This window comes from Sinocyclocheilus grahami, unplaced genomic scaffold (genome assembly GCF_001515645.1).
Source record: "Sinocyclocheilus grahami isolate Dianchi unplaced genomic scaffold, SAMN03320097.WGS_v1.1 scaffold454.1, whole genome shotgun sequence".
In the NCBI taxonomy this organism is placed as follows: domain Eukaryota; kingdom Metazoa; phylum Chordata; class Actinopteri; order Cypriniformes; family Cyprinidae; genus Sinocyclocheilus; species Sinocyclocheilus grahami.
In genome coordinates, this window is record NW_015505633.1 from 655,530 (window position 1) to 682,914 (window position 27,385).

At 36.4% G+C, this 27,385-nt stretch overlaps 1 protein-coding gene across 3 annotated transcripts in view; it reads left to right on the plus strand.

The window, feature by feature from the left end:
- Window positions 1–4,534: 4,534 nt before the first annotated feature.
- The window catches only part of LOC107552637 (retinoic acid receptor RXR-alpha-B), a 69,784-nt gene continuing 46,933 nt past the window's right edge, over window positions 4,535–27,385 (plus strand). For all 3 annotated transcript variants that reach the window (XM_016234569.1, XM_016234570.1, XM_016234571.1), the window contains exon 1: window positions 4,535–4,747. In XM_016234569.1, the coding sequence (XP_016090055.1) occupies window positions 4,720–4,747 (28 nt within the window). In that variant the 5' untranslated portion in view covers window positions 4,535–4,719. The remainder of the gene's footprint in view (window positions 4,748–27,385) is intronic.

The window sequence follows — 27,385 nt, forward strand, 5'->3', positions numbered from 1 at the left end:
CTTCCGAAAGCGGATGATGTCAGGAAACAGTGGTTGCAATTTATTTTTTAACTCTGTTCCTGAGCATTATAACCCCAATTTGCTATTGTGTGCTGCGCATTTTACTGAGGACAGCTTCCACATCACGAGTGAGAAGTGCCGGATTCCCAAAAGCTTTTGTTGAAAGAAGGAGCAAGAGGGCGTGGCAGTACTGAAACACTGTCTAAGCTGTTCGCCAATCACAACGCACTGGGACAGCTAACCAATCACAACACATTTTGTTTTTCGGAAGGCAGACCTTCATCAAAGCCGGAACTAATCGAGCCGTTTATGCCAGGCTGGGGAGAAAGGTATTGTAATAATGTAAATTATGTGAAAAATAATGTGTTTTTTGAACCACCAAGCATGAGAGCATGTTCTAGTACACCCCCAAAACAAAATCAAGACTTTGTAAAAGAGCATAATAGGACCCCTTTAAATAATAAAGTTTAAGTTGTTTTAATAATAAAGTTCTCTCACTTTTGTTGTTTACACACACACACACACACACACACACACACACACTTGTTTTAGTTGTAGTTATTTTAGTTCATTAATTTAAACTAAAAGAAAATGAGAGTTTTTATAAAAATGGGACATTTTAAGAAATATAAACACGTCTTCTTTCCATATAACATTGGCTGTGAAGCCTCCCCCCACCAAAAAACATAAAAGTTTGATTCGTACACTCTGTGACTTAAGTTATATCCCAAGTCTTCTTGAAATGCTACTTAATGTGCAATTGGAAAACTAACTGCATATGGGTTTAAAATAACATGAGGGTAAATACATAATTACAGAATGTTTCTTTTTCCATGAGCTATTCCTTTAATTGCAGCCTTTTCTGTAATGCTTTCATACGTTCAACAGTCCAAACTTTTTTATATTTAGTTCATGACACTTTTTTTTCCAGAACTCACATGATGGATGCATCGAAGAGACATGAAATGACTGATTACTTGCTGCTGTGTCGGACTTCAGCGGATTGTCTAAGCGTGAGTGTGTGTCTGGGGGCAAACAGGTTTAATGGGCTGTGTACGAGGGGGTTGGGGGTATTTCTCTTGAACTGGTGATGGTGGGAGGAAGTGTAGAGATTTATGACGAGGCTGATTGCCCCTCTCTTTCCTCCACAGTGGCTGACCAGCGGAGAGAGTGAGACGCACTAAATTACTCCTGCCACTGAGCCCCTGCACTTGACGTTGATCCTTAAGAGACCAGTCAGTCAGACACATCTCAATTTGTCTCCCTGAGAAAGTCACACTGCACAAGGATTTTGGTTTTCTATCACTAACCCCTGATAATACCACTGTTTGATGGAGTTGCTCCTGTTTTGAGGGGTGTGGTGTGCTCATTTCAGCTGAGCTGTTTGTTGGCCTGCACCATCACTGTTAGTAAATCTCTATAGGAAAGCATAGTTCCTGAGAGTATAGACTTATTCTGACAGAGTAATTACAAAACCTGTAACAGCCAAGTGAAAAAGAGGCTAGGAAAACAATCATTTATCTCTCTCCCTCTCTCTGTTTTTCTTTTTTCTGTAAATAATAAATTATGTAATTGTATTTATTTATTTATATTTTTTCCTTTATTTTATTTATTATCCTTTTTTTGTTTTGTTTATTTTATTATAATTTTTAAGCCTTTCTGTCTCTCTCTCTCTTATTTTTCTCTCTTTTTTTCCTGCATGAGTATTGAAGTTAACAGGAAAGACTGACCTCAGGGCTGTTTCTAGCTCCTGATCGATAGCGAGGAATGTGAACCTAAGACTTCCAATGACTAAACTCAGTTCTACTGTCATACACACAGCAATAAGAAAACACTGAGCTTGCTTCATTTCACAATTTAACATTCTTTTAGAAAAATAACAAGAACAGAAAAACACGTTTAGTTTAAGTGTAAAAGAGCAGAATTGAATGAATTAAATAAGTATTTAAAGGGATAGTTCACCCAAAAGTGAAAATTCAGTCATCATTTACTCACCCTCAAGTTGTTCCAAACCTGTATGGGTTTCTTTCTTCTGTTGAACACAAAAGAAGAATTGCTGTTGCAAACATTTGCATTCACCATTGACTTGCTAGACATTGACTTATGTGACCCAGGACCACAAAACCAGTCATAAGGGTCCATTTTTTTAAATATGAGATTTATACACATGAATAAATAAGCTTTCCATTGATGTAAGGTTTGTTAGGATAGGACAAAATTTGGCCGAGATATAACTATTTGAAAATATTGAGAAAATCGCCTTTAAAGTTGTCCAAATGAAGTTCTTAGCAAGGCATATTACAAATAAAAAATGAAGTTTTTATATATTTACAGTAGGAAATTTACAAATTGTCTTCATGAAACATGATTTTTTTTTTACTTAATAAAAAATGTCCTAATTTACTTTACTTAATGTCCTAATGACTTTTTGCCATAAAAGAAAAATCGATAATTTTGACCCATACAATATATTGTTGGCTATAAATTATACCCCAGCGACTTAAGACTGGTTTTGTGCTCCAGGGTCACATATTTTTTTCCACAATATAGACATCAGTGGCTAACATAAACTGTTTACCTACAATCGTCAAAATATATTTTTGTGTTCAACTGAAGAAAGAAACTCATACAAGTTTGGAACAACATGAAGGTGAGCAAATGCTGATAAAACGTTATTTTTGGGTGAACTATCCCTTTAATTTCAGTGATACATTAAAATAAAAAGGGATTGCATTCTGAAATTGAACGTATCCTTATATTGTAATTTACTATAGATACATCTATACATACATTTAGATTTATTAAGCTGGATACATTCCCTCTATAAGGGTGCTTGAACTGAGGAACAATTGCAATCTTTCTTGAAAAGCCATTTTGGTCTCCTCAGAGTAGGATGCTGTTTGAAAAGTGAGTATGCTCTCCCAATCTCACCAGCTGTTATTGTAACCTATGACTCTCTCCTCATCCGTTTTTACAGCTATGAGTTGCCGTATAGCTAGAACTCAGAAGCTGAACTGTGCCATTTGCTTTGAAAAGCTATTTGACCTCTAAAATTACAATTTAATTAGATCTGAGGCAGCATTTTCTTTGCTCAGACAAGCACTATTGGAGAGGTGTCAAGTTTGCATTGAAATAGTGCAGTATAATGTGGACCAACAGAATAGAAATTTCAAGCCATTTAAACCCCCTCTGTCTCAAGACTTGTGTAAAAGCTTGCTGACATCTTTACAAAGCGAAGCTCATGACATTGACCTGCATGAAGAGATTACATGAGTATGAGCAACATTATAATCCATTTCAAAGATCCCAGTTGCTCTGTTCAGGTTTAAAAATAAAGGACTTACTGAACATAAAGAATCTAAGTATTTACATATTTGGTTGCATTTATACATAGATTCACTCTTATCGCAGAACCTTTAAAAATGCTGTCTTTCACTTTGCAACCACACTTTGTTTTTATTTCTCTTAATAGCCAACTGTCCATTTATGTCATGTTTTAATATACCCTGCCATGAATATTACGGTATATTAATATTATATAGCTGTTAGAAAGTATCTCCACCTCACATTATAATTAATTCCCCCTTTGCATTGAGTAAACCCTCAATCTATATTAACCTATGCATATTCATTTCAATACTTGTTTTATAATGCTAATGATTAGTTTTGATCTTTAATGTGCCATGTATATTAATTAATGATGAATTCCCTGGAGGACACTACATCAGTGACACACACACATTTAGATTTTCTATAGGCCTAGATAGACAACACTGAGGTTGTCTGTTCTGTACAAACAAGAAAGAGAAAATAGTCCAGATAAATTTTATTCAGTGTAAAACAGGATTGTTTTAATTTCTCTCCAAAGATAAACTAAATAATAGTTGTCGAAAATTACATAATCTAGGACCTTTATCCACCTTATTTTGCAATGCAGAAGTAAGATATTTTTCTGTGAATGTGCAAGACCTTCGATTCATTAGCCATTAAAAAAACTAAGAACAACAAAGTTCAGTAAATGGTAAAACTATTTTCACGAAAAAACAGTTTGTTTATGAATACGATAATAAATAAAAAGCATTTGATAAGAAATAGCCTACCAGTTTGCAATGTCAAGCATCAAAACGGACTGTTTTTGTACAGCTAGAATATCTGGAATTGAATGACACCGGAAGATTTGCACATGCAAATTATAACTGACGGCGCCGCTGTAATATTACAAATAAGGTGTGCCATTGTAAGCGCAGGAAGTCTATCCCTCACAGCCTCCTTTTCATTCAGTTGAATATGAGGTCTAAAACAAATAAGGGCTATAGTCATACCAGCGGGCCTATAAATATCAGTAAATACATATTTTAATGGAATTATTTTATAGTCTGAAGGGGGTGTTTGCAAGAGTACCAGTACCACACTGAAAAAAGTAGAAGTGGCTTGTCGCTGCAAAAGTGCTGGTGGTCAGGGTCCCCCTCGGTAGGGTTCCTATAGTGAGGCAGTGCTTGATCGCTGAAGGAATACTGGGAGTGAGTGAGCGAGCGCTCTCGCGGAGTTACACACTGGATGGAGCCGATTGAAGTAGGCTAGATACTTTAGTTATAATAAGTGGATTTTGACAGCGGATCTCTGGCTTCAGTCTGACGACGTTTCCTACTGGATCTTATAGCGTGCCCACTGGGGAAAATAAATCTTTATCTGCAAGAAACATAGCTGGCATGCGCTAATATGGAAACCAAACCATTCTTGTCTCTAGGTGAGTTGGACTTTAGGGAAAAATATGGTTTCTATTATGTTAACTTTAATGTCATGCAGAGGTACAGACATCTACCATTTTCTGCTCAGAAGTGTTGAACGAAACGAAACTCTGCATGTTTACGTTTATATGTGTATGAGTGCCGTAAACATGTTGTCCTCAAAATAATAGCATTTCTTCATTTTTCGTGGGCAGGTAATGGGAGTGAAATAGAAGTAACAAGCAAACAAGCTAGTGGAGTTAATAAAATGATGATGAGTGAGATTTTCATGTAAGTTTATAGGCTATAGATGATGTAGGCTGTGTTATCATCACTATACTAATAAGATAATAAGTGTTATTAGGTCAGTTAAGGTGTGTGACTAATAATTCATGAATTGCGGACTCGATGACTTCAGTCAAACAGTTAATGTTAACAGTTTATTGAAGCGCGCTCATTCTTCAGTTGTGCGCTGTCACATTTATCACTCTAAACGCTTATGGCAAGCTGTTTTAACAATTATTTCTGTAAACTAACAAGTATTTCTTTCAACGTCTAGTACATTTTTATGCGTTTAATTATTTATTTACTTGTAGTCACTATATTAACAGTGACAACTAGTAACTATTTCATTGTTACTGGTAATAAGTCGATTTTTTTGTTAGTTAATTCAATGGGAATCTGTGGTTCAAATTTGAACTACATTCTTTAGACTAGTGTGTATTCCAGTTGTTATAGGTTGAGCAGTTTTACTAGTAATTTATCGGGTGCTAGGAACCTACTTCTAACAATTCAAATGATTATTATTGTATTTTTCCATTCCAGTTTTCTTAGTACTAATTTAATAGACACTTCTACCTATTTATTAACTGTACTTTGTATTCTTGTTGTTACTGGTAATATTTGAATCTTACTATAAAGTGACCACAAAGTAGCAGTTCTGACTAATCTTCACATATAGCAAGTAAAAAAGCAACTTAGTGGGATAATTGCTATTGTAGCAAATGGAATAATTACTAGTGTCTTGTGAGGAAGTTCTAAAATCTAATAAATAAGTACTAGTAAAGCTAAAATAGATAGGTGCTATTTGAATAGTTACAAATAATGATTATATATAATGGAATAAATATGGCTATTAGTCAGAAGTTAAAACAGTTTATATCTGAACTACAGATCCCATTAGAATTCAGTGGCAACAAAATATTTACTTTGCACTACTGGAGTAGCGACTAGTAACAAAGGACTAGCAAAGGAAAAAGTACTGTTGACCTTAATCAAGTTAGATGTCATATTGAATTGAACAGGAATGAAAACTAGCCTGTGAGGAATAAACTAGAGTATTTACAATGGCAAGACGTATCATCATTAAAATTCCTGGCAAACACTTTATTGTAATAACATTAAATTATGCATAATTACAAGCAACCAGAGGCGGACAGTATTGAAGTATTTTTACTCTGCTGAAAAAGTACTTTTCAGGTGTCTGTACTTTATCGTGTTTTTTTTTTGAAAACTTTACTTCACAACATTTACTGCACTACGTTTCATATTAAATATCATTTAATACTTAATTACATTAGGAATCTATTACTTTCTTACTTTTACTCAAGTAAAAGTAATTCAAAGATTTACTTGAGTACAAGAAAGTACTACATTTTTAATGTTCTTAATTATTAAAGGTAATAAAAACAACAACTTTTATTTATGAAATGAAGTGCAGTAAAAAGTATGACATTATGCTTTGGAATGTAGTGAAGTAAAGTTTTCCAAAGAAAAGCACTCTGATAAACTACAGATATTTTTTAAATTTACTTGAGTATAGTAAAAATACTTCACTACTGTCCGCCTCTGCAAGCAACTAACCTTAAACCAAACCCTAACCATAATTCTATAGTAAGTACAGGTTGTTAATTAATATTACTCAGTACTTATTTGTGTATTTACACTATTAGTAATATAAATATTAAGTATTAGTCATTTAAAAGTAGTCTATTTAAAGAAATAAATGTTAAAATGGCTTGCCATAAAAGCTCAACAAATCAATGCCAGCACACTTCAGTAGTTATCTCAACCACTTCAAAGGCTGGTACACCAGTCTCCGAGTTCAGATGAGAATTGAACATTTATTGAACATCAAGGTCTTTCTTTTCTTCGTTTCGCTTGGTAATTATGTGCTGCATCGTGAGAGAGTGCATTAGTAGTCTGTTCTTACCTGAGCTTCTCCTCCTTTGTGGGAAGTCGTGGCCTAATGGTTAGAGAATCGGACTCGTAACCCAAAGGTTGCGGGTTCGAGTCTTGTACCGGCAGGGATTGTAGGTGGGGGGAGTGAATGTACAGCGCTCTCTTCCACCTTCAATACCACGACTGAGGTGCCCTTGAGCAAGGCACCGAACCCCCAACTGCTCCCTGGGCGCCGCAGCAAAAATGGCTGCCCACTGCTCCGGGTGTGTGTTCACGGTGTGTGTGTTCACTGCTGTGTGTGTGTGTGTGCACTTTGGATGGATAAATGCAGAGCACTAATTCTGAGTATGGGTCACCATACTTGGCCACATGTGTGCATGATTGGAAAATCATAGTTTGACTGTAGCCATTGAGATTTAGAAAGTAATAACTCATGACATATGTGATGGTACAGAGCTTGTTGTGTAAACTTGCACTGAAATTGTATTGCAACAATATTCATTTTCCAAGCCACCTATATATACATTCCTTCTGCATGTTGTAGTCCCACTGTAAACAGCGAGTTTTGAGGCTTAATGTGTGCAACTTTACTGGCATTTTAAAAGTTTGCTCTCTATAGGTCTCTGGGAGCCACAACCTTTCCCTGGAGCGTCCCAAGTCCATGAGCGTTATTAAGAAATAGAGGGTCCCATTGTAAGAAGGCCCGTCTGTGGTAGTGAGGGGGTGTATACGGGATGCCGGACCACCCCAATAAAAGAGAACCAGTTTGGTTTATGGCAGAGCAGTTTTGTGTTTCTGAAGAGGTGATTGGTCCTTTGTGAATGTCTGCAGCTGTCAGTTTTATAAGAGCGGCTTTAAAGGGAAAGTTAATTGCTTAAGTGACAGCGTCTCTCAGACACCCTCCAGCCACTGTCTGTGTCCAAATCAAAAGCAGTGTGGGCTGTTTCTAGACAGAATTACACAGAAGGCCAAACTGCACTTGAGAAAGTTTGTCTGAAGTGTCAGGTGATACACACACTTTGGAGGGGGAGCGTGTGTTTAGATCTCTTGTTTCACTGTTGTACAAACTGTTGCAATTTAAGCATCAGCTCTTAAAGCCCTTTGAAAGTGATGAGTGATGGCAGAGGGGGTATATTTGATCGGCTGCACTGTTAATCATTTGCTCTATGCAGTGTATGCATGACTCCTTGATAAAGGCAACTCTGCACCTTGTACTGTGGATCTTGTTTGGTTGCATACATTTAGAGTATGTTTACAGTGTAACAGTGGGCACCAAAGTCTGAGACCACATTGGAAATCTGGATTTTTTTTTTCATTTTTAATCTAGAAATAAACTAAGAGTTTAGGATTTTAAAACATTAAAAATGAAGAAACATTATGAAGTTGAATAAATACTATGGAAGCCATTTTGCCACAGAAAAACAATTAAATAAAGAGGTAATTGTGACTTTTTATCTCACAATTCAGACTTTTTTCTCATAATTATGAGTGTATATCTCACAATTCAGACTTTTTTCTCATAATTATGAGTGTATATCATAATTCAGACTTTTTTGAGAAAAAGATTTAGCATGAGTTTGTATCTCACAGTTATGTTTCCAACACTGAATAAAAAAAGGTAATTGCACAATTTTCTAGCAATCGTGGGATTATATTTCACAATTCAGACTTTTCTATTCAGAATTGCAAGTTTATATCTCTCAATTCAGAGTTTTTATCTTGCAGTTCTGTAAACAACAACAACAACAACAAAAACCATTTAGAATTGTACGAAAAAAATCTGAATGGTGAGACTTTTTTTGTGGCATTGAATTAGGGGTCGACCTATATGTGTTTTTCAGGGCTGATACCGATTATTACAGATCAAGTAGACCGATAACCGCTATTTTGAACCGATATATATGTATGGTGTAAAAATGAAAATTTATGTAAAAATTAAGAATAAGGGCTCTGACAAAAACTGCCTTTCCTGGTGTTGGTTGAGTGCAGTACTCCCACACTGCACTTCTTACTCTTGTCTTTCTCTGTGCATCCATCTGCAATAAGGGTAATATAAAGAGAGAGTTAAAAGTGGAGTCACTGTATGCTTCATGATTAAGCCAATGAATACTGTACTACAGCTAAACAGCTTGGGGAAATGTAAGTATTTGGCTTCAATAATTTACATGTTAGAAATGTATGTGTAGTAGCATAACCTCTCATAATTCCCCATTAATTATTTTCTGATGGCTAAAACATAACCTACAATAGTAGAGATGACTATTCAATCCATCATCTAATGCACATCAATAGATTAACTTAAAAAAAATTTATATAAAAAGTATAAATAATTTAATTGTCTTCATAGCTATATTGTAGAAGTTGTTAAGAAGACTGCAACTATTTTCATGAAACCATAACACTAATAGCCTTTTACAGGCACACTTAATTAAATAGCCTATTGAAATGTCTCAATTTTTGTCATCCTAAATTTGGCTTCAATAATTTACATGTTAGAAATGTATGTGTAATAGCATCACCTCTCATAATTCCTCATTCATTCTTTTCTGATGACTGAAACATAATGTATATAATAAGTGTAAATAATTTGTCTTCATAGCTATATTGTAGAAGTTGTTAAGAAAACTGCAACTATTTTCATGAAACCATAACACTAATAGCCTTTTACAGGCACACTTAATTAAATAGCCTATTGAAATGTCTCAATTTTTGTCATCCTAATCTTGTCCTATGTGACACTAGAAATTTCAGTTAGTTTTAATTTACAGTACAGTGCAAATGAAGGCATAAATCTATTTAATATATCTTTTAATCAAATGAGAGTTAAACTCTTTATTTTTTGGCAAAGGGTTTACTATTAAAATTAAAACATGGAAGAAATAGTGCATTGTATGATTATTATTTTAAACAAAAGTTGCAATAATTGTTGTAGTAGTATTATGTATATCATAGCAAATACACAAAATAATGTTCTTTTTAGCAGCATCATATGACCCCTTTAAGTTTCTGTAGCCTATGTATGCGTTTCCCATACATTGATTTATTTGTGGCGCCACAATATCAAAACTGACTGCCACAAATAGATTTCTCAAAAGGCTTTGACTCCGTTGAATAAACATGAGCACTGCACGTTTCAAAATTATATCACTGTATTTCTGAAGGAACCTGACTGTCTTCAGAAAATTTTAGATGTCATTTTCATTTCATCTTGCATGTAATATCTGATAAAGCAGCGTTTGTGAGTGGAGCGCTGCTTTGTGTACAGCGTTACCGGGGAAACCTTGATCTCTACCACTCCAACAGCGCCTCCTGCTGCCAGGGAATACATTTGCATATATATGCCGCCACGAATAGAGTGTAAGTCTTACTCAAATGAAACTGTCAAATGATCATGAAGTGGCTCTCAGAGAGAGTCAAGAGCAGTTCTGGAGATTCCATTTATATGACTGGATTCCGCGATTCCGTCCACATTTTCTGCATCGTGGAAATCATAGATAATATTGAGGTGTTTTGCAACTTCAGTGTAACGTTAGTGGATTGTGATTTATTGCAACTTAAGCAACGTCTGCTGCTGCCTTACCTTTGAGAGACAACTGATGCGCATGATCACTGAAGCAGCTCCAGTTATCAAGCGCTTTCGGAGTGAGAGTGAATTCCTCATTGATTGGTCGGACTCGTGACTCCCAACAAATCAGATGAGCGGTGGGCGGAGATCGCTTTAGGTCACAGAGTGGTGAGTTCTGACAGGCTGCATCAGAGCCAAATAGCGCGTTTCAAAATTAAGTTATTTTATCGGCGAATCGGTTTTGAAAATGACCGATAATCATAAAAATGCTTAATATCGGCGCCGATAATCGGTTGACCCCTACACTGAATATGTGAGTCCTTGTGGAGTTCAGCCTGAGCGCTTCTGTAATTAAAGCAAAAGAAGGACAAATCAGTCATTAAACCGTGATGAACATTTTTCCTTTTATCAGTTCAGCTTAATTTTTGTATGGACTGATTCATAAAATAAAATAATAGTGTTGTCACTAGAGAATTCAAAACTTTTGGACTCCACTGTTTATGTGTGTGTGTGTGTGTGTGGTTTACTAGTTTAACTAATTAACCAAATGTCCTCACTTATGTATATTATGAAATACTTTAACAACCCACTAGTGAGGAGGACATTTGACTGGTCCTCGCTAGTTAAAGAGGCTTTTAAATCAGCCAAAATATGTTTTGATGTAAATCCAGTGTTCTGCATGTTTATGTGATGGGTAAGTTTAGGGTAGGGGTTGGGTTAGCTGATAGAACATATCATAAACCTGATAGAAAATCTATACAATCTATACAAAGTCTATACAATGTCCTCACTAAGAAGGGAAATGAACATGTGTGTGTGTGTGTGTGTGTGTGTATTTGATTTATAAAATTTATGAAGGTGGATTATGTCATCAGCACCAAACCTCAGTCAAATTGAAAATAGCAGGCATTAACAACTTCTTTAAGAGAGTGTTTTAGGCCAGTAAAGTTCCTTTTTCTCTGGTGCGGTGTTAATGGGATTACACTTGACCTTGTGCATGGCAATTCAGTTTAACTTAATGGATTTGGAGAATCTAAAGAATGTACAATACCTCTTCCATCCCCACTTTCCATCTTTATTTCAGCATAAGTACCATGTCATTTAGAGTGTGAAGGATGTGTGTGTGCGTGTGTGTGTGTGTAGACTGTAGACTCGTCTGAATTAAATGCTGCACATTGTCTAGAGGCAGGTCACCGCCAGTGTAATTATCTAATATGTTTAAGTCTGTGTCTATCTTTGTTTTTGCGTGGTGCAAAAGACAAGTTAATGAGAGGTCCAGCTGTCTAATTACCAGGTGCAAAATTTGAGGTCAACTTCTTCAGTGCACATGACACTGATATTTACAAACTGATCTCTGTCTGTGGCTGAGCTGAGTAGTGTATGCAAGGCCTGTTTCAGGCTGCACAGGCTTCACACACAAGCAGTATGTATGCAAAGCAGCAGTAACATGCCAAGCTTTCATGCTGTCCCAAAAAAGTGATATGTATTCAGTACGTTTTTTGCTTTATTATTACACAATACCAATGATAATACCAATAGTTTTATTCAGCAAGGACACATTCAACTTAATCAAAAGAGACATTAGAAAAGACATGGTTACAAAATATTTCTACTTCAAATTAATGCTGTTCTTTCTAACTTTATATTCATCAAAAAATTTTGGAAAAAAATTCACAGATTCCTTAGAAATAACTGTTGTCAACATTGATAATATTAAGAAATGTTTCTTGAGCACCAAATCAGCATTTTAGAATGATTTCTGAAGGATCCTAATCCGTGTATCATTCGATCATTCGTTTTTTGATTTCATATTGAAAGTAGAAAAATTAGAAAACGGCTCCTATTTCGTATTTTCGTTTTTTTCCAAAACACGAAAAACGAGAATTCAGCTTAAATTTTCGTTTTTCGTTCTTTGGTGAAAAAATGAATAAACAGCTTGAATATTCAATTTCTACACGTGGGCGGGAATTAAATGCCCCTTTCTGCTGATTGGTCAGCTGAAGATCAAACCGTGCCATCATCAGTTCTTCCGCAGTATCATGCAGCAGAATAATAGTCCTCCACTGCTGCAGTTGTATGGATTCTTAACGCATTTATTGCAACTACATAAATAGCTCGACACAACTCATACCTGGGCAGAGTCTAGGCAGGACTTTCTTCTGTGTAGATATAAATTCTATTCTTTGCATCAGCTGGGCATGGCAGGGTATGATATGACAGCTGTCTTAGCCTACCATGCTCACCCAGTAAGTCTGTTTAAGTAATTAATTAATTCGTTTCAAAATAAATTTGAAAGAATAATAAATTGGCTTGGATGTATATAGGCCTATGTTCACGCAAGAACTGCCATTCTGACTGACAACCGGAGAACAGCAGATATTAAATAGCCTACTGTTAGAGTTATATAATGTAGTATTGAGTAAAATTGATTATAATTTATATCTCAAAAGGATATGCACTTGTGCGCGGCGTGAGCTGCTGCACACTCGCACTGCAACGCAAGATTTTCATAAAATATAATAACTTGCAATTTCAGTTTGTTTCTCAACAAACCCTCAGTATACCTTCAGAGGGGAAATAACTTAATTCTCTGTCATTTATAGTCATATGGTAAAATGTATTTTTATTTGTAATGTTACGTTCAAAATAACTACAAAATGTCATGCCTTTGAAAAATAAAGAGAACAACAGAATGCACTGCTTTAGCGCGTCTCGGTCTCCTTGAGCATCTTTCTGGTGCATGCCACAAACATCAACCACAGGGAATACTCGTCTTTTAAAAGGCTTAATATAAGTGTTAAATGCATCATAATTCACTTTGTAATAAATCACAGTAGGCCTATGTATCATGATAAAAACTTTACAGTCTGGAAATACTTTAGGCTATAGCAAATTATTTCTCGGACCCCCTATCACTTTAAGAACCACTGGTCTACACAGTAGAAAGCCCTGTCTAGACTCTGCCCCTGTATGTGTTGTGTCGAGCTATTCATTAGTCTGTTTGATGAGAAAAATATGAAATGTAGTTGCAATAAAATGGGTTATTAATCCGTACAACTGCAGCAGCAGAGGACTATTATTCTGCTGCGTGATACTGCAGAAGAACTGATGACGGCACGGTTTGATCTTCGGCTGACTAATCAGCAGAAAGGGACGTTTAATTCCCGCCCACATGTAGAAATCGAATATTCAAGCTGTTTATTCAGTTTTCCACCAAAGAACGAAAAACTAAAATTTAAGCTGAATTTTCATTTTTCGTTTCTTGGGAAAAAAACTAAAACACGAAAATGGATCCATTTTCTCATTTTTCTACTTTCAATATGAAATCAAAAAACGAATGATCGAATGATACACGGATTATCCTGTGACACAAAAATGCGTTCTTGTCTTAGGACAACTTTAACTTTTTTGACCCACTTCAAATGTTGACTACTGTATATTAAAAAAGCTATTTTAAGTTGTAATTATATTTTATAATATTACTGTTTTTATTGTATTCATTAAATAAATGCAGCCTTGGTGAACATATGAGACTTTTAAAAACATTAAAATAACGTCTCTCTCGTTTTTTCTCGTTTCTTATGTTATGTTAAGCTCACTCTTGTACATATGGTTTAACGCTTTCATCTGGTTTATGTGTTTTGTTCCAGACAGCACATTCTACAAAGTGCAAGTCAGAACATATCGAAACTTAAACCTCCACTGACTGTAAATACTGTCCATAAAAAGCTACTATGTCTGCTTAAAGTATCCTTTCCTCCCTTTTTGCCATTCACTGCTCTTTTCGTCTCCTCGTCCTGTACACACTCCAGCTCTTTTGAAGGATATGTTACAGGCCGAATGCAGAACAGTCAGTAATTCAGATAAGATCTGATGGAGATATGGATCTTGCATTTCTTCTCCCGTGAGAGCAGCAAATTATACACACCAAAAAATTCCATTGAACAGTAACGGGGCCCCCAAACTACTGTTCATGTGATACTCAAACAGGTGTTATTTGCTGCACTTACACCCTATGGGACAGACGGATCCAATTTGCACCCTGGAGAAGAAGGCAATTTGAAAGGAAGTTCAGTTCCTCTGACTCACTGGCTTGTTTTAGAATCGCCTGTAGTGCAATTCTGTTTTATTTTTATCTTTGATAATTAGTTAAATCATTGCTATTTATTTTAGAAAAGAGACTTTACGACCTTTAATATACAAAAAGACTGTTTAAGGGTGTTTTCTTGAATACACTTTTGCTTTAATCTAAAGGGATAGTTCACCAAAAAAGTATTATTTACTTACCCTTATGTTGTTTTCAAACCTCTATGACTTTCTTTCTTCTGTGGAACATAAGTTAAAATATTCTAAGTATGTTTCGGTTGTTGATGACAACTGATGACAGAATTTTCTAATTTGAGTGAACTGTCCCTTAAAATTACAGCAAAACTGCTTATCCACAGACTAAAGGTAAAGAATGAAACGCAGATTAGTTATGGCAAGGTGTCACACAAATTATCGTTCCTGCTGGGCATGTTGGGAGTATTTTTATGCTTAGATTGTTATGTCCATGCAAGCGTCCCCCTTCTGTCCCCCTTCATGCTCCACGCATGAGCTCTGTTGACAGGAGACACACTTGCGCTATGTGTCTTTAGCTCTATTACCATCATAGCAATGAGCATCTGCCACCACATGTGTTTGCTAAATCACTTTTTCTGACATTAAAGAATGTTGAAGGCTGTTCAAACCACTTTGAAAGCTCAGTGCTGATGCAACACTTCTGGTTGCCTTCCCTTCATGTCTATGCAAATACCTCAAATATAGACCCATTTCAAGTTTTCATGTGAGGTTGCCTCTATAGCTTTCATTAGAAACTTAATATATTTCATAACACAGGCTCAGAATATATATTAAAGGGCCTGCTGGGGGATACAAGCAAATATTGGTTTTGAATAATACTGGCCTCTCTTTTCATGTAAATTGCATTAAATGGAGACCGGAGCTTTCAAGCTTCAAAAACGGCACACCATAAAAGTATCATAAAAGTTGTCCAGGTGTCTTCATTATATTTAAAGTCTTTTAAAGCCATAGCAGTGTAATTTTAGTATATATACATATACAGTTTTCATTTAAATTATAGTTTAAGTCATTTTATTATATGCTTTTGTAATTTTTATTATTATTCTTTTCTTCTATTTAGCTTTTATTTTTATTTCACTTTTAGTACTTCAACTTCAACTTATGGTTTTTGAATGTTTTCGCACGTATAGTGAGATTTTGAATAGTTGTTGTTTCAGTTTTAGTTCAGTTTAGTTACACTGAGCCAGAGATAACTTTATGTGATAACCAGACATCACTAAAAATATTGACATCTTCTCTAGCTCTGTATGGTGTGAGAGAAGCAGTTATGTCTGATTCATGATTTTCTTTTTTTTTTAAGTGGCATCGCTCTGAATGATTCATTTAGTAAAATATATGTACTGTTTTAACTTTTTACACCAAAGTATTGTTTTTTAAACAAACAGTGGTTTCAAATACTTGTTACATTTACATGCCAAGTGCTAAATTAAATGAATGCAATACCTTTTTATTCAAATTTGTCCTTCTAAAGCTTAGGTTTACATTAATGCTCACTTATAAAGGACATACTTTCATTATAAATGAAAAATGTCAGACAAATCCGCAACTTTACCAAAGTGAGGACAAGATTTGCTTTTACATTCTCCTTTCTATATTCCCAGGAGCAAGATTCTTTCACAAATTTTCATTAAGTTTGTATTCTCAACAGTGGTGGCTGTAGGTGTCACTTCACTTTAAAATTATGTGTGGCTTTGACATATGACACCTTCTCAGTGCATGTTCGTTTGTGTGTACTATATGTGTTCGCCCCAAGGGTGACACTCTTTCTCTGGAAGAGAACTCGAGGTGCATAACTGACCGGATCTCATTCTATGAGTCCTTGAGAACACCCCAAATTCACATTCAATCCAAACACTTTCTGGTTTGCCTAATTAATTAGCTTGCCCAAGTAAACTCATTAAAACAGATCCTGAAGGGCACTGTGATCTGTCCACCGTTTCTCCAGTAGGTCATTAAAGACATTTTCACATTATGCATTCAGTACAATCTGTTTTTAGAGTGTAATTAGGATGTGTGGTTCCCAACATGGCTGGTACTTCTCGCCAAGTCCCTACAGCATTGCGTCTTTCAAATGAAATCATGTCATCGCTTTTTGATTTCATTTGAGATGATTGTGTTCACAGAATGAGAGATGTTTTGTCCTCCTCGTCCTTGCTTTAAAACACAACTTATGTGTGGTTGGAGTGGACATCATTGTAGATTGGATATAGGTTTTTGTTTTTCCTTGGGCGTGAAAGATAAGACTGAATTGTGCTATACATTTCTTTCGGCTCCTTTATGCTTGTACGTTTCCTTCCAGACTGATTTAGATGCCTCTGGGGTGAAGTAACACTAGAGTTGCACTTTAAAGAATGTTTAGGAACGAATGAACCTTTCACCCTTTGCCCTCTTCCGGTCAGATGATTTTCCAAGCCATCAGACCCGTCTGATTTAATTGTTTTGTAACGTGATACAGTATCATGACATAATGTTGATGGAATGATATGATATTCCATCATTCTTTTCACTGTATTTTTCCTGTCAGAGCTTTTCCGAGTGATGCAACCGATGGCATGTTTTGCAGGACAGGACACGAAGCGTTCACTGTCTTCTTTGTACACTTTTTTCACTCGCCGTTATTTTCCCTCAGAGTTGTTTACATTGGTGAGTGTGTGATTTGGTACAGCAGGAAGTCATAAGAGAACAATGAGGAGGCGAGGAACAGGATGTCAGAGCGATGAGTCTGTGTGTATGTGTGTGCCTGGAAGGGGGGCTATTTACCTGCTTGGAGACACGGCTCTAATCGGCTCCTGAGATGAGAGCATGCATAAACGCACGCTAATTAATGCATATCCGTTGTCTGCTTTCATGTCAAATAGCCTTTTGCTATAAAATAAATAGGGCTCTAGTGTGTGCGTGTTTATGAAGGAGTGTATTACAAGAGATTAGAGGTAATTGTAACTGAGACTAAATTGAAGCTGAAAACGCTGTGATTCAAAGGTAGTAGCGACAGATTTTCTTTTGTATTGTACAAGTGTAATGGAATGTTGAAAAATAAATAAATGTAGGACAGGGACTTGGTTCTTTGCATCAGTTGTTTATTGGATTTTTGATATTCCTTAGATCACTTTGCTGCATATGTGTAAAATGACATAGAATCTCGCTGAGATGAGACCAGACTTAATATCATTCTTACACTATTCTTCTGGGATCATCATTTTAGTCTAAAAATGTCCCACCTAGGTCGGGAGGTGCATCTATGTCGCACTCAAAATTTTCATTCCATGTAGGGTCGAAAACACCACTGTCAACATTTTTTGTCGCACGGCAGCAAATGCAAGTAATTATTCTGTAATCTTTGCAGATTGTGCGAGCGAAGTAGCATTAGTCTTTAGTAACACTGTGAAAATGATTAGCAACCATAGATATATGAGTACAATATGAGTCACATGAGTAAACATGAATCATTGTTTTCAAATACCTCTGTTTTCACAGTCCACACTACAATGCAAAAACAGCGTTTTCAAATTGATCCACTTGGTAGACCATCTTCAAAAGCCACTCAGTGTGGACAAAAGGCCAAAATGTAGAGAAATTTTTTTTTTTTTTCATGTTTATCTGGATTGTTTGTTGACGTAGTTATGACATTTTGAATTATATACACAGATGAATCATTCAAAGTAAGATCTATAACAAGCATTTAAAAAATAGATGAATTTTCATATCATGCCAAAAAGTCTCCTGTGCTTTGAAAGAGCAATCTCTGAGAATTTAAATTTCATTTGGAGGTTTTGAGAGAGATTGATTTGAGCAGCTTCACCACACTAACTTTCCTTTATTCTCCCTGTCAGATCTGCTCTGATGATCTATATAAAATACACCTCTATTTCTTGTAAATAATAATTATAACATCTTCTGAGGAACTCATCCGATTATTTCCAACCCGTGGTTTCCAAAACCTTAAGTGTTTCTCTCTTTCAATCCTCTGGGTGCTTCCAGTATTCCAAATTGCCCTAAATAATTCTTCCCCACTACATAATTAATGTTATGATTGCAAGCAAGCCAAATATTTCCTAAAATTTATTCTTGGTATAGCCAACATACTTTCCAAATGAACTCAACTCACAGGCCCTCATGTGTCTTACACCAGGGATATATGGACCTCATATTTTACACATTGCTAGCGAAGCAGGCAGACTGAAAGAAACAGGATGGCACATCCTGTAGCCAGCCAATCATATATCTAGAAAACTTGTGTGGCTGTGTGTTTACACATGTGCATGCTGGTTATTTTGAGTGCGAGCGGTCAGATGTTCAAGACTGAATTTGTTGTTATGTATTGATGACGTCAATTATTAAAAGCCTCTCCACAGTATTTTTCCACATAATTTAATTGAACCATTGCTGTTGAGTTGCAGACTGGTGTATCTATGGAGAGATTAATGGACAGGACTAGTTATGTTCATTTTTAACCGCTATTTTAGTTCCCCTCTCTCCACAACAAATCCTTTCAATTAACAGAAAAGAACAAGAATTAAAAATATAAGAAGCTATATCAATATAAATGATAAGCCAAAACAAATTCATTTAGGTTAAAACGAAACTGAAACCAACGTTGGGTCTATCATTCCACACAAAATCAAATGTTTCCGTATTCGCAATGTATTTGAATGACAAATTATTAGGGATGCACCGATACCACTTTTTCCAGTACTCACCCGATACCGATACTTTTATTTTTGTTACTTGCCGATACAGAGTACCTATACCGATATTTTTATTGCATTTGTACGTTTTTTAAATATTGGGTACAGAAACCAAAAGGATGTATATAATGTTAGTTGGTTAACTTAATTTATCAAATAGATACAGTCAAACCAGAATTTATTCAGACACCTTCAACATTTCTCACATTATCACAGTTTATTCACTATAGTTTAGAAAATGGTAATAAATATAACAAGAACTCAGAGTTAAACTGTGTCAGTACAAATTAATCTTGATAATGTTAGATAATTTTGATAGAAAGGTATGTAATAGATTACAATCAACCAAAAATAATTCAGACAGCTGTTAGTATGACAGTATTTACACAACTATCAATACTTTGTCGGGCAACCTTTAGCCTTAATGACAGCCTGTAGTCTCCTGGACATGCTGTCATCCAGGTTCACGCAAACCTGAACTTCAGTTTTTTTCCCAGACTCGGTCTGAATAATTTTTGGATTTGTATCAATTTTACTGGTAGTCCACTGTATGAAGAATTTTTGGGTATGATTTGTCACAGTTTACTTTATTTTGCTATCCTCACTTACATAAATGAACTATAGTGTCCTGCACCCACTAGTAAAAAAAATATAAAAAATTATATCTGCTCTCTGAATAATTTTTGGTTTCACTGTATATCCTTCGGTTATTTTCACACTTAATTATGCCCATTAAAATTTATTTTACAAGTTTTTGTTACTTTCACTGTTAATTTTTTTGCTCTATGGTACATCATCTTTAATTTAATAGCATTAGAGCTGCTCCATTGCAGCGGCTCAGTACTGTAATCACGCGCTTTGCTGTAATAATGCAGGGAACCACTCGTTATAAATCCAGGAGACCAGTATCGGTATCGGTGCATCCCTACAAATTATTATTTATTATGTACTTCACTCGTGTTCCAATATCCACGTAAAATTACTGGTAGTCCACTGTATGAAGAATTTTTGGGTATAATATATCACAGTTTACTTTATTTTGCTATCCTCACTTACATAAATGAACTATAGTGTCCTGCACACACTAGTAAAAAAATATCAAAAATGATATCTGGTCTCTGAATAATTTTTGGTTTCACTGTATATCCTTCGGTTATTTTCACACTTAATTATGCCCATCAAAATGTATTTTACAAGTTTTTGTTACTTTCACTGTTAATTTTTTTGCTCTATGGTACATCATCTTTAATTTAATAGCATTAGAGCTGCTCCATTGCAGCGGCTCAGTACTGTAATCACGCGCTTTGCTGTAATAATGCAGGGAACCACTCGTTATAAATCCAGGAGACCAGTATCGGTATCGGTGCATCCCTACAAATTATTATTTATTATGTACTTCACTCGTGTTCCAATATCCACGTAAAACAAAATGTTTTGCATAACATCACGGCGGTACAGTGATAACACTTAACCTTCAGATTTTACTACATATTTCTTTTACTACATATTTTTTTTCCATATGCTTGACTGACTGTATTTTATTATGATAATGAACAGGCTGCATTGTCAAGGTAGCAATGCTTAACTGTGCTCGCATGCGGCGCCAGCGCAATCACTTAAATTTTTTTCCCTTATAACAGTTCCTTCTAAAGATAATCGGGATTGTAAAAGGTTTGCCTTTATTTGTGTACATTCACAATAAAAACAAATCTTTTGCTTTCGTAAAATAAGCCTAAAGAAAAATAGGATGCCACTTTCTGTCGTCTGTTTCTTTTCGCACAGCACAAAAATGAACCGAAACTCTGCATACTAGGCTACTTGTTTTTCTTTAATTTTCTTAATTTATAATTTAAGTAAAAATATGTTTCTCGTATAGGCCTATTTATTCGTTATATATATATATATATATATAGCCTAGCTTTATTATGTTTTTCTCCACTCGCAGAAGCGCTGCAGGTACATGATGTGATATGACCATGTGAATCCTCATGTTCTGTTGTTTGCTGCTTTTTGCTCATGTAAAATTAATCCCAGGGAAACAAATGTTAGTATTTTTAACGGGTCACAGACATTTATCCTTTCTAATTTAATTTAATTCTAATTTAAAATAATATTGTTGGTTAACGGTTATCAATCGGTTAACGAGCTTCGGTTGTCGGTTAGGAAAAATAACTGAAATGAACATCCCTAGACAGGACACTCTGACAGCCATAAACTCTCCATGCTGTTCCTTCTATAGGAAATAGAAAAAAAATGGGCTGATGAAAATATTGGAGTAAATTTCAATAAGCTGGATGTTATTTGCCATTGGTCTGAAAGCTCTTCTCTCATTATTTCACTTTCTCTCCCTATTTTTCCATTTCCTCTCTCATAATTGGATTTGAGTGATTAAGTTTTCAGGAAATTTCTTAAGACCAGTAACTCGAAATTGGAAATGTTTAAAAACCTTATTTTCAGACTTTTCATTATCCTTCCCATGAAATAATTTGACAAGAGCATACTGAAGTACTTGTCCCTTATATTAATAGCCAATGGCCTTAAGATATTTCACAGTCTTCAACTTTGATTTTCTACTGTACATTAAAATCTCTTGCAGGTGATATTTGATTCCATTCTTGTACTCGAGAGCATTTGATAGTACAAAAATCTGTGTAGTGTAACATGATGTCATTCATTAGATAGTTTACCCAATAATTATTCAAAATATCTAAGTTTGAGTTTAACACTGAACAAATGATACTACTTTTTTTTTAAGGTAAGTGGTTGCAATCCATTTATTTTAGCTACATTTAAATAAACAAATTTAGTTGACTAACTTTCAGCAAAATTTGTTTATTTAAATGTAGCTAAAATAAATTGATTGCAACCACTTACCTTAATTTTTTTTAGTAAATTCAGTGAATTATTTTTTTCAGTGAACCAAACTCATAGGTTTGGAACAAGTGGAGGGTGAGTAAATGATGACAGAATTTTCATTTTTGGGTGAGTTATACTTTTGATATTTTTGTATGTTTTTGCAGAAGATGAAGACCTCATAATTATAATAACTTAAAAGCTTTTTTAGCTGTCTATTTTTTATTAAAGGCTCTGATTTTCACAGTGACCCACTGTGCATCTTAAAGTCGGCATGAAATCAAAATTGGCAATTCTTATTTTTTGATGGAATATTGTAGTGTTTATTATAAATAATTTATCCCTGCACTTCATCATTTTTTTACAGTTCATGTGCCCTCATAATCTTTAATCAAAAACGTTAAACTCCACTCCCCCTCAAAACGACTCCTCTACTCTTCCGGTCACGAGCTATGGTGCAAGGGCGTAGCTATCTGGAACTGCCAACAGCTGCAGTGACATTAGTGACATTTGAAATGAACGACAGGAGGAAAAGCTGAAGCTGATGCTTCACTTTATAGCACTGACACCAGTCATAAGGGAGTACGTCACCCTTAAATGTTGAAAAGATATTATAATATTACGACAACATTACTCCTAGAACATCGCAAACTAATTATTATTTTTTTCTCATGAATATGACAACCTGCTGGAGGACCTGCTCAGTCATTCAGGCAGTCTCTCTCTCTCGCGCGCGCGCGTGCTGTTTAGGCATGTTTTGTGCCATTGATCGTCGTCGTCATCCTCAATAAAAATGAAAAAAAAACATTTATTCATGCTAGGGTGTCGGCGCCAAAGACGCCCCAACTTCCAATGATCCAATCAATTCCTGAAGGATGAAATCAAGTCCTGCCCTCTCATTTCAGATGCCGTTTCACTAGGAAATATGTCACAACAGAGAAGAAAAGTCAATCGCAACTTCCGTTTCATGCCGATTTTTAACTGAGATACTAATGACATTAGCTCAACCTTCTTCTGAACAAGGCAAATACTATGAAGTTCTAAATTTTGATTTCCTGCGTCAGAGTCTTAAAAGCAGCTAAGTAGCTCATAAGAGATGCCATTAATCTATTTGTGCTTTATCAGTGGATACATAAAAAAAAAGATAAACAGCTAAAGAGTGAAAAATGTAAGGGGGTCTGAATACTTTCCGTACCCACTGTATATATATGTTTATATTAGTGCTGTCAAACGATTAATCGTGATTAATCACAACCAAAATAAAAGTTTTTTTACACAATATATGTGTGTGTACTGTGTATATTTATTATGTATATATAAATGCGCACACATGCATGTATATATTTAAGAAAAATAAGTTATGTTTATATTTTAAATATATTTTTATATAACATACATTATATGAATATAAATATATACATGTAACTACAAAGGGGTCCTATTATGTTTTTTCACTTTTAGTCAGTGTGTAGTGTGTATGTTTGGGCATAAAAAAGATCTAGAAAGTTACAAATCTCAAAGTCCACTCCAAAGGGAGATATTTCGTTTTTTAACTACAACGAAGGGCTACAAGAACTACAACGAACGGCTCGTTTTGGACAACAGCGTTTGTTTTCCGGGCTTTGTGATATCACAAAGCGGCTCATTAGAAGATCATTAAAAATTATTCCCGCCTACAGAAATTCGAATGGCTGGGGGGTGGGGAGGGGCGAGGTTGTGGTTAGAACGCTTGGTTGAGGGAGCGCATCAGACGAGACGACGAAGAAGAAGTGCTGCTGCAGAGTTAGTGCATCAGAGAAAACCAAGAAGAAGAGCTGCTGTGCTGTAGCCTCAAACTTTTGGCATGTCTAGACCAGTGGTTCTCAATTCCAGTCCTCGCGTAACCCCGCTCTGCACATTTTGTATGTTTCTTTTATTGCTTCAGACGTTTGTTATATTTGACTGTAAGTGCCCTGCGAAGTGGACATTACCGGATATTCCTCCATGATTCCAGTTTGAAGGGAGCGTATATGTTCCATACAAAGGGCATTTAAGTGTGCCAGATGTGAATTTAAATTGTATTTATTTACAGAGGTACTGTGTAGGGACCATGTCAATCGGAACACAGTTCATGCACGGTGCTCACTTCTAACAGGTTGATCTGAATCAGGTGTGTTAACAAAGAGAGACGTGCAAAACATGCAGAGCGGGGGTACGCGAGGACTGGAATTGAGAACCGCTGGTCTAGAACAATTCTTACAAATATAACACGACGTAGCTGGGTGCTGCGGACAGACACTGAACGGCACCGCCGGTGTGCCTACACTCATACAAAATAAAGTATTTGAATTTTAAAGACGTGGCGCGACGGTGCGCGACTGCCTGAAGCGCTGTTTTTTTCACCTCTGTGCTCAAACGTCTTTGTTTGGGCTTCCGAAAGTGGACGATGTCAGGAAACAGTGGTTGCAATTTATTTTTTAACTCTGTTCCTGAGCATTATAACCCCAATTTGCTATTGTGTGCTGCGCATTTTACTGAGGACAGCTTCCACATCACGAGTGAGTAGTGCCGGATTCGCCAAAAGCTTTTGTTTTGTTTTGTTGAAAGACAGAGCAAGGGGTGTTCGCCAATCACAACGCACTGGGACAGCTAACCAATCACAACACATTTTGTTTTTTTGGAAGGCGGAGCTTCATCAAAGCCGGAACTAATCGAGCCGTTTGTGCCAGCCTGGGGAGAGAGGTATTGTAATAATGTAAATTATGTGAAAAATAATGCGTTTTTCGAACCACCAAGCATGAGAGCATATTCTAGTACACCCCCAAAACAAAATCAAGACTTTGTAAAAGAGCATAATAGGACCCCTTTAAATATTTTTGCCATAAACTGTATGTGTATGTATTTATATATACATAATAAATGTACACAGTGCACACACATATATTATGTAAACAAACACTTTTATTTTGGATGTGATTAATCGTTTGACAGCACTAATATATATATAAATATATATAGATAGATAGACATAACACAATATCATTACTAAGAAGCACGTGTGTTTCGTAGATGTTATTGTGTCATTGACCCATTTTCCTTCATCTCTGGTTTTCCTGTCTGTCTTGTAAAGATTGTGTCTATGTTTATGTGTGCAGCTATAAGGAGTATGGTTGGAATTCTGCAGCTATTTTAAAAGCCTTTCTTAGTTTAGACTGCTTCTCTCTCCATCCATCGTAACATCTCTGTGTCTCTTCCTGGCAGCGTCTCATGAAAGGTTATGGACCAGACCTTTTGTTCTAGCATACTATCTTGACTATTTCAACTGCATTTCCAAAGACGTTATTCTCATTCACTGACAGGATATGACACAGCACAACCTAAAAACAGCCTCAGGCAGTCATTACTACATCTTATCCTAGTGTTAGTGTCTTTAAAAAAATATTCTGGTTGCCTTATTGTGAATAATAGCACATATGTGGCAGATCTTCATTATTCTGACAGTCAAATCCAGCCACTGATCTTTAGCACAAGCATCTTGGTATCCAGAACTCATTGCAAATGCTGTCGTCAAATCACACATTCTAATCAATCACAAAGAAGATAAGACGGTGTTAAACTGAAACCCCTCAACCTCTATGCATCTCTAATGCAGCTTTGAAGGCTACTAAAAGGCACCTGAAGATTGTCAAATGATCACATGGCAAAGGCAACAACTTCTGCCTGTGCTGTGGTTCATCCCTCAAGCCCCTTTCTAAGGAGCTAATCAAGAACCTTTGAAAGAGAGATTTTTATGACGTTCATGATGAATTGAATTGCAGGTTTGATCTTTGACCTAGAGCTTGATTGTCTTAGAGATGAGATGGAAACCTTGAAAAAAAAAATCTGCTCTTCGTGGCATGGCCTCTCATCAAGGTCTCGTAAATGAGGGCTTTGAAAGGAGCAAATATCCCGGGTCTCATAAAGAGAGCCTGCAGATTTTGCCTTTAGACTGTGTTTGTGTGTGTGTGTGTGACTAGGTGTCCTTTGTTGCTCAAGGTCATAGTGAGTCGAGAGTATTGGGTGGTCTGAAAGTTCATATTCAGAGATGGATGAAAATGAGGCACTTGCAGTTTTACTAGCAAACAAATAAAACATCTTGAGGTCAAGTTATTTCCATTTCAATCAGAGATATGTAGCACGGGCCACCCACATTCAGTCACAAATCACATGGGTCTTTCTTTTAAAAATGAATTCTGGTTTTACATGACACTACACAATTGTTGAAATGTTGAAAAGTTTTATTTGCATAGGACACTCGTTAATTGCAGATGTTTCAAGTACAAGTATGGAAGCCCAGTTTCCCTCCATTGAAGTTCATTCCACCAAAACTTTGACACTTCAGATTGCTCATAAAAAGAAAATGGAATCCATATGAATTAAGTGTTTTAACCCAAGTTCCCCTTCAGGAATTCGAGCTGCGTCGAGGTCGCTTTGGGAACGCCTCTGCGTGACCGCGTTCTGAAGCACGTGTCAAATCAGCCCAATGGAGTAGCGAGACGTCACGAGCGGGGTGACGTAAGCATCATAAAGTATAAAAGCGCATCCGGCAGAGCGCAAACCAGCTTCTGCTCTTCAGTAGCGCTCTGTGTATGTGTCTGTCTATTTACTGTTGTCTGTCCGCACAAGCATATATAAAACACAATCATGAAAAAGTATATGGCGAGCGAACAGCATTACAAATGCTGTGTTCCTCCCTGCCCATGATATCTGGCGGCGGGGGATACACACGATTTGTGTGTCGTTTGTTTGGGAGCGGAGCATGCATGGTCAGCTTTCGAGGAGCTGATTGCCATCACTGCGAGTTACTCTCGCTGCATATACTCCGCTCTCGCCTGGCTGTGTTTGATGAGAGCGGCCAGGCTCGCGATCACGCTGGCAGCGGTCCCGCTGTTGCCGAGGCACGGCGTAGACTGTTGTCGTGGGGATCGCGGGTGGATTTAGCAGAGGGATCCAAGACGGGCTCTTCCTTTTCTCGGTCCTCACCCGCTAGATCCGCGGCTCTCTCTCAGTGTTCGGAAGCCCGCACTGCAGTTTCTTCCCACCCAGTGAGAGAGAGCCAGACGCTTCATCTATCGTCCTCCTCCGAGGTGGATGTGATGAGTGTCGAGACAGAGGAGACTGTGGACTCGCCACCACAGTCCCTCGCGTATGAGGTGTGATTCGTGATTATGGGGTGTGTTTCGTGCAGTCGCCAAATTAAAATATAGTTTGGCCAGCCTAGAAACAGGACGCTC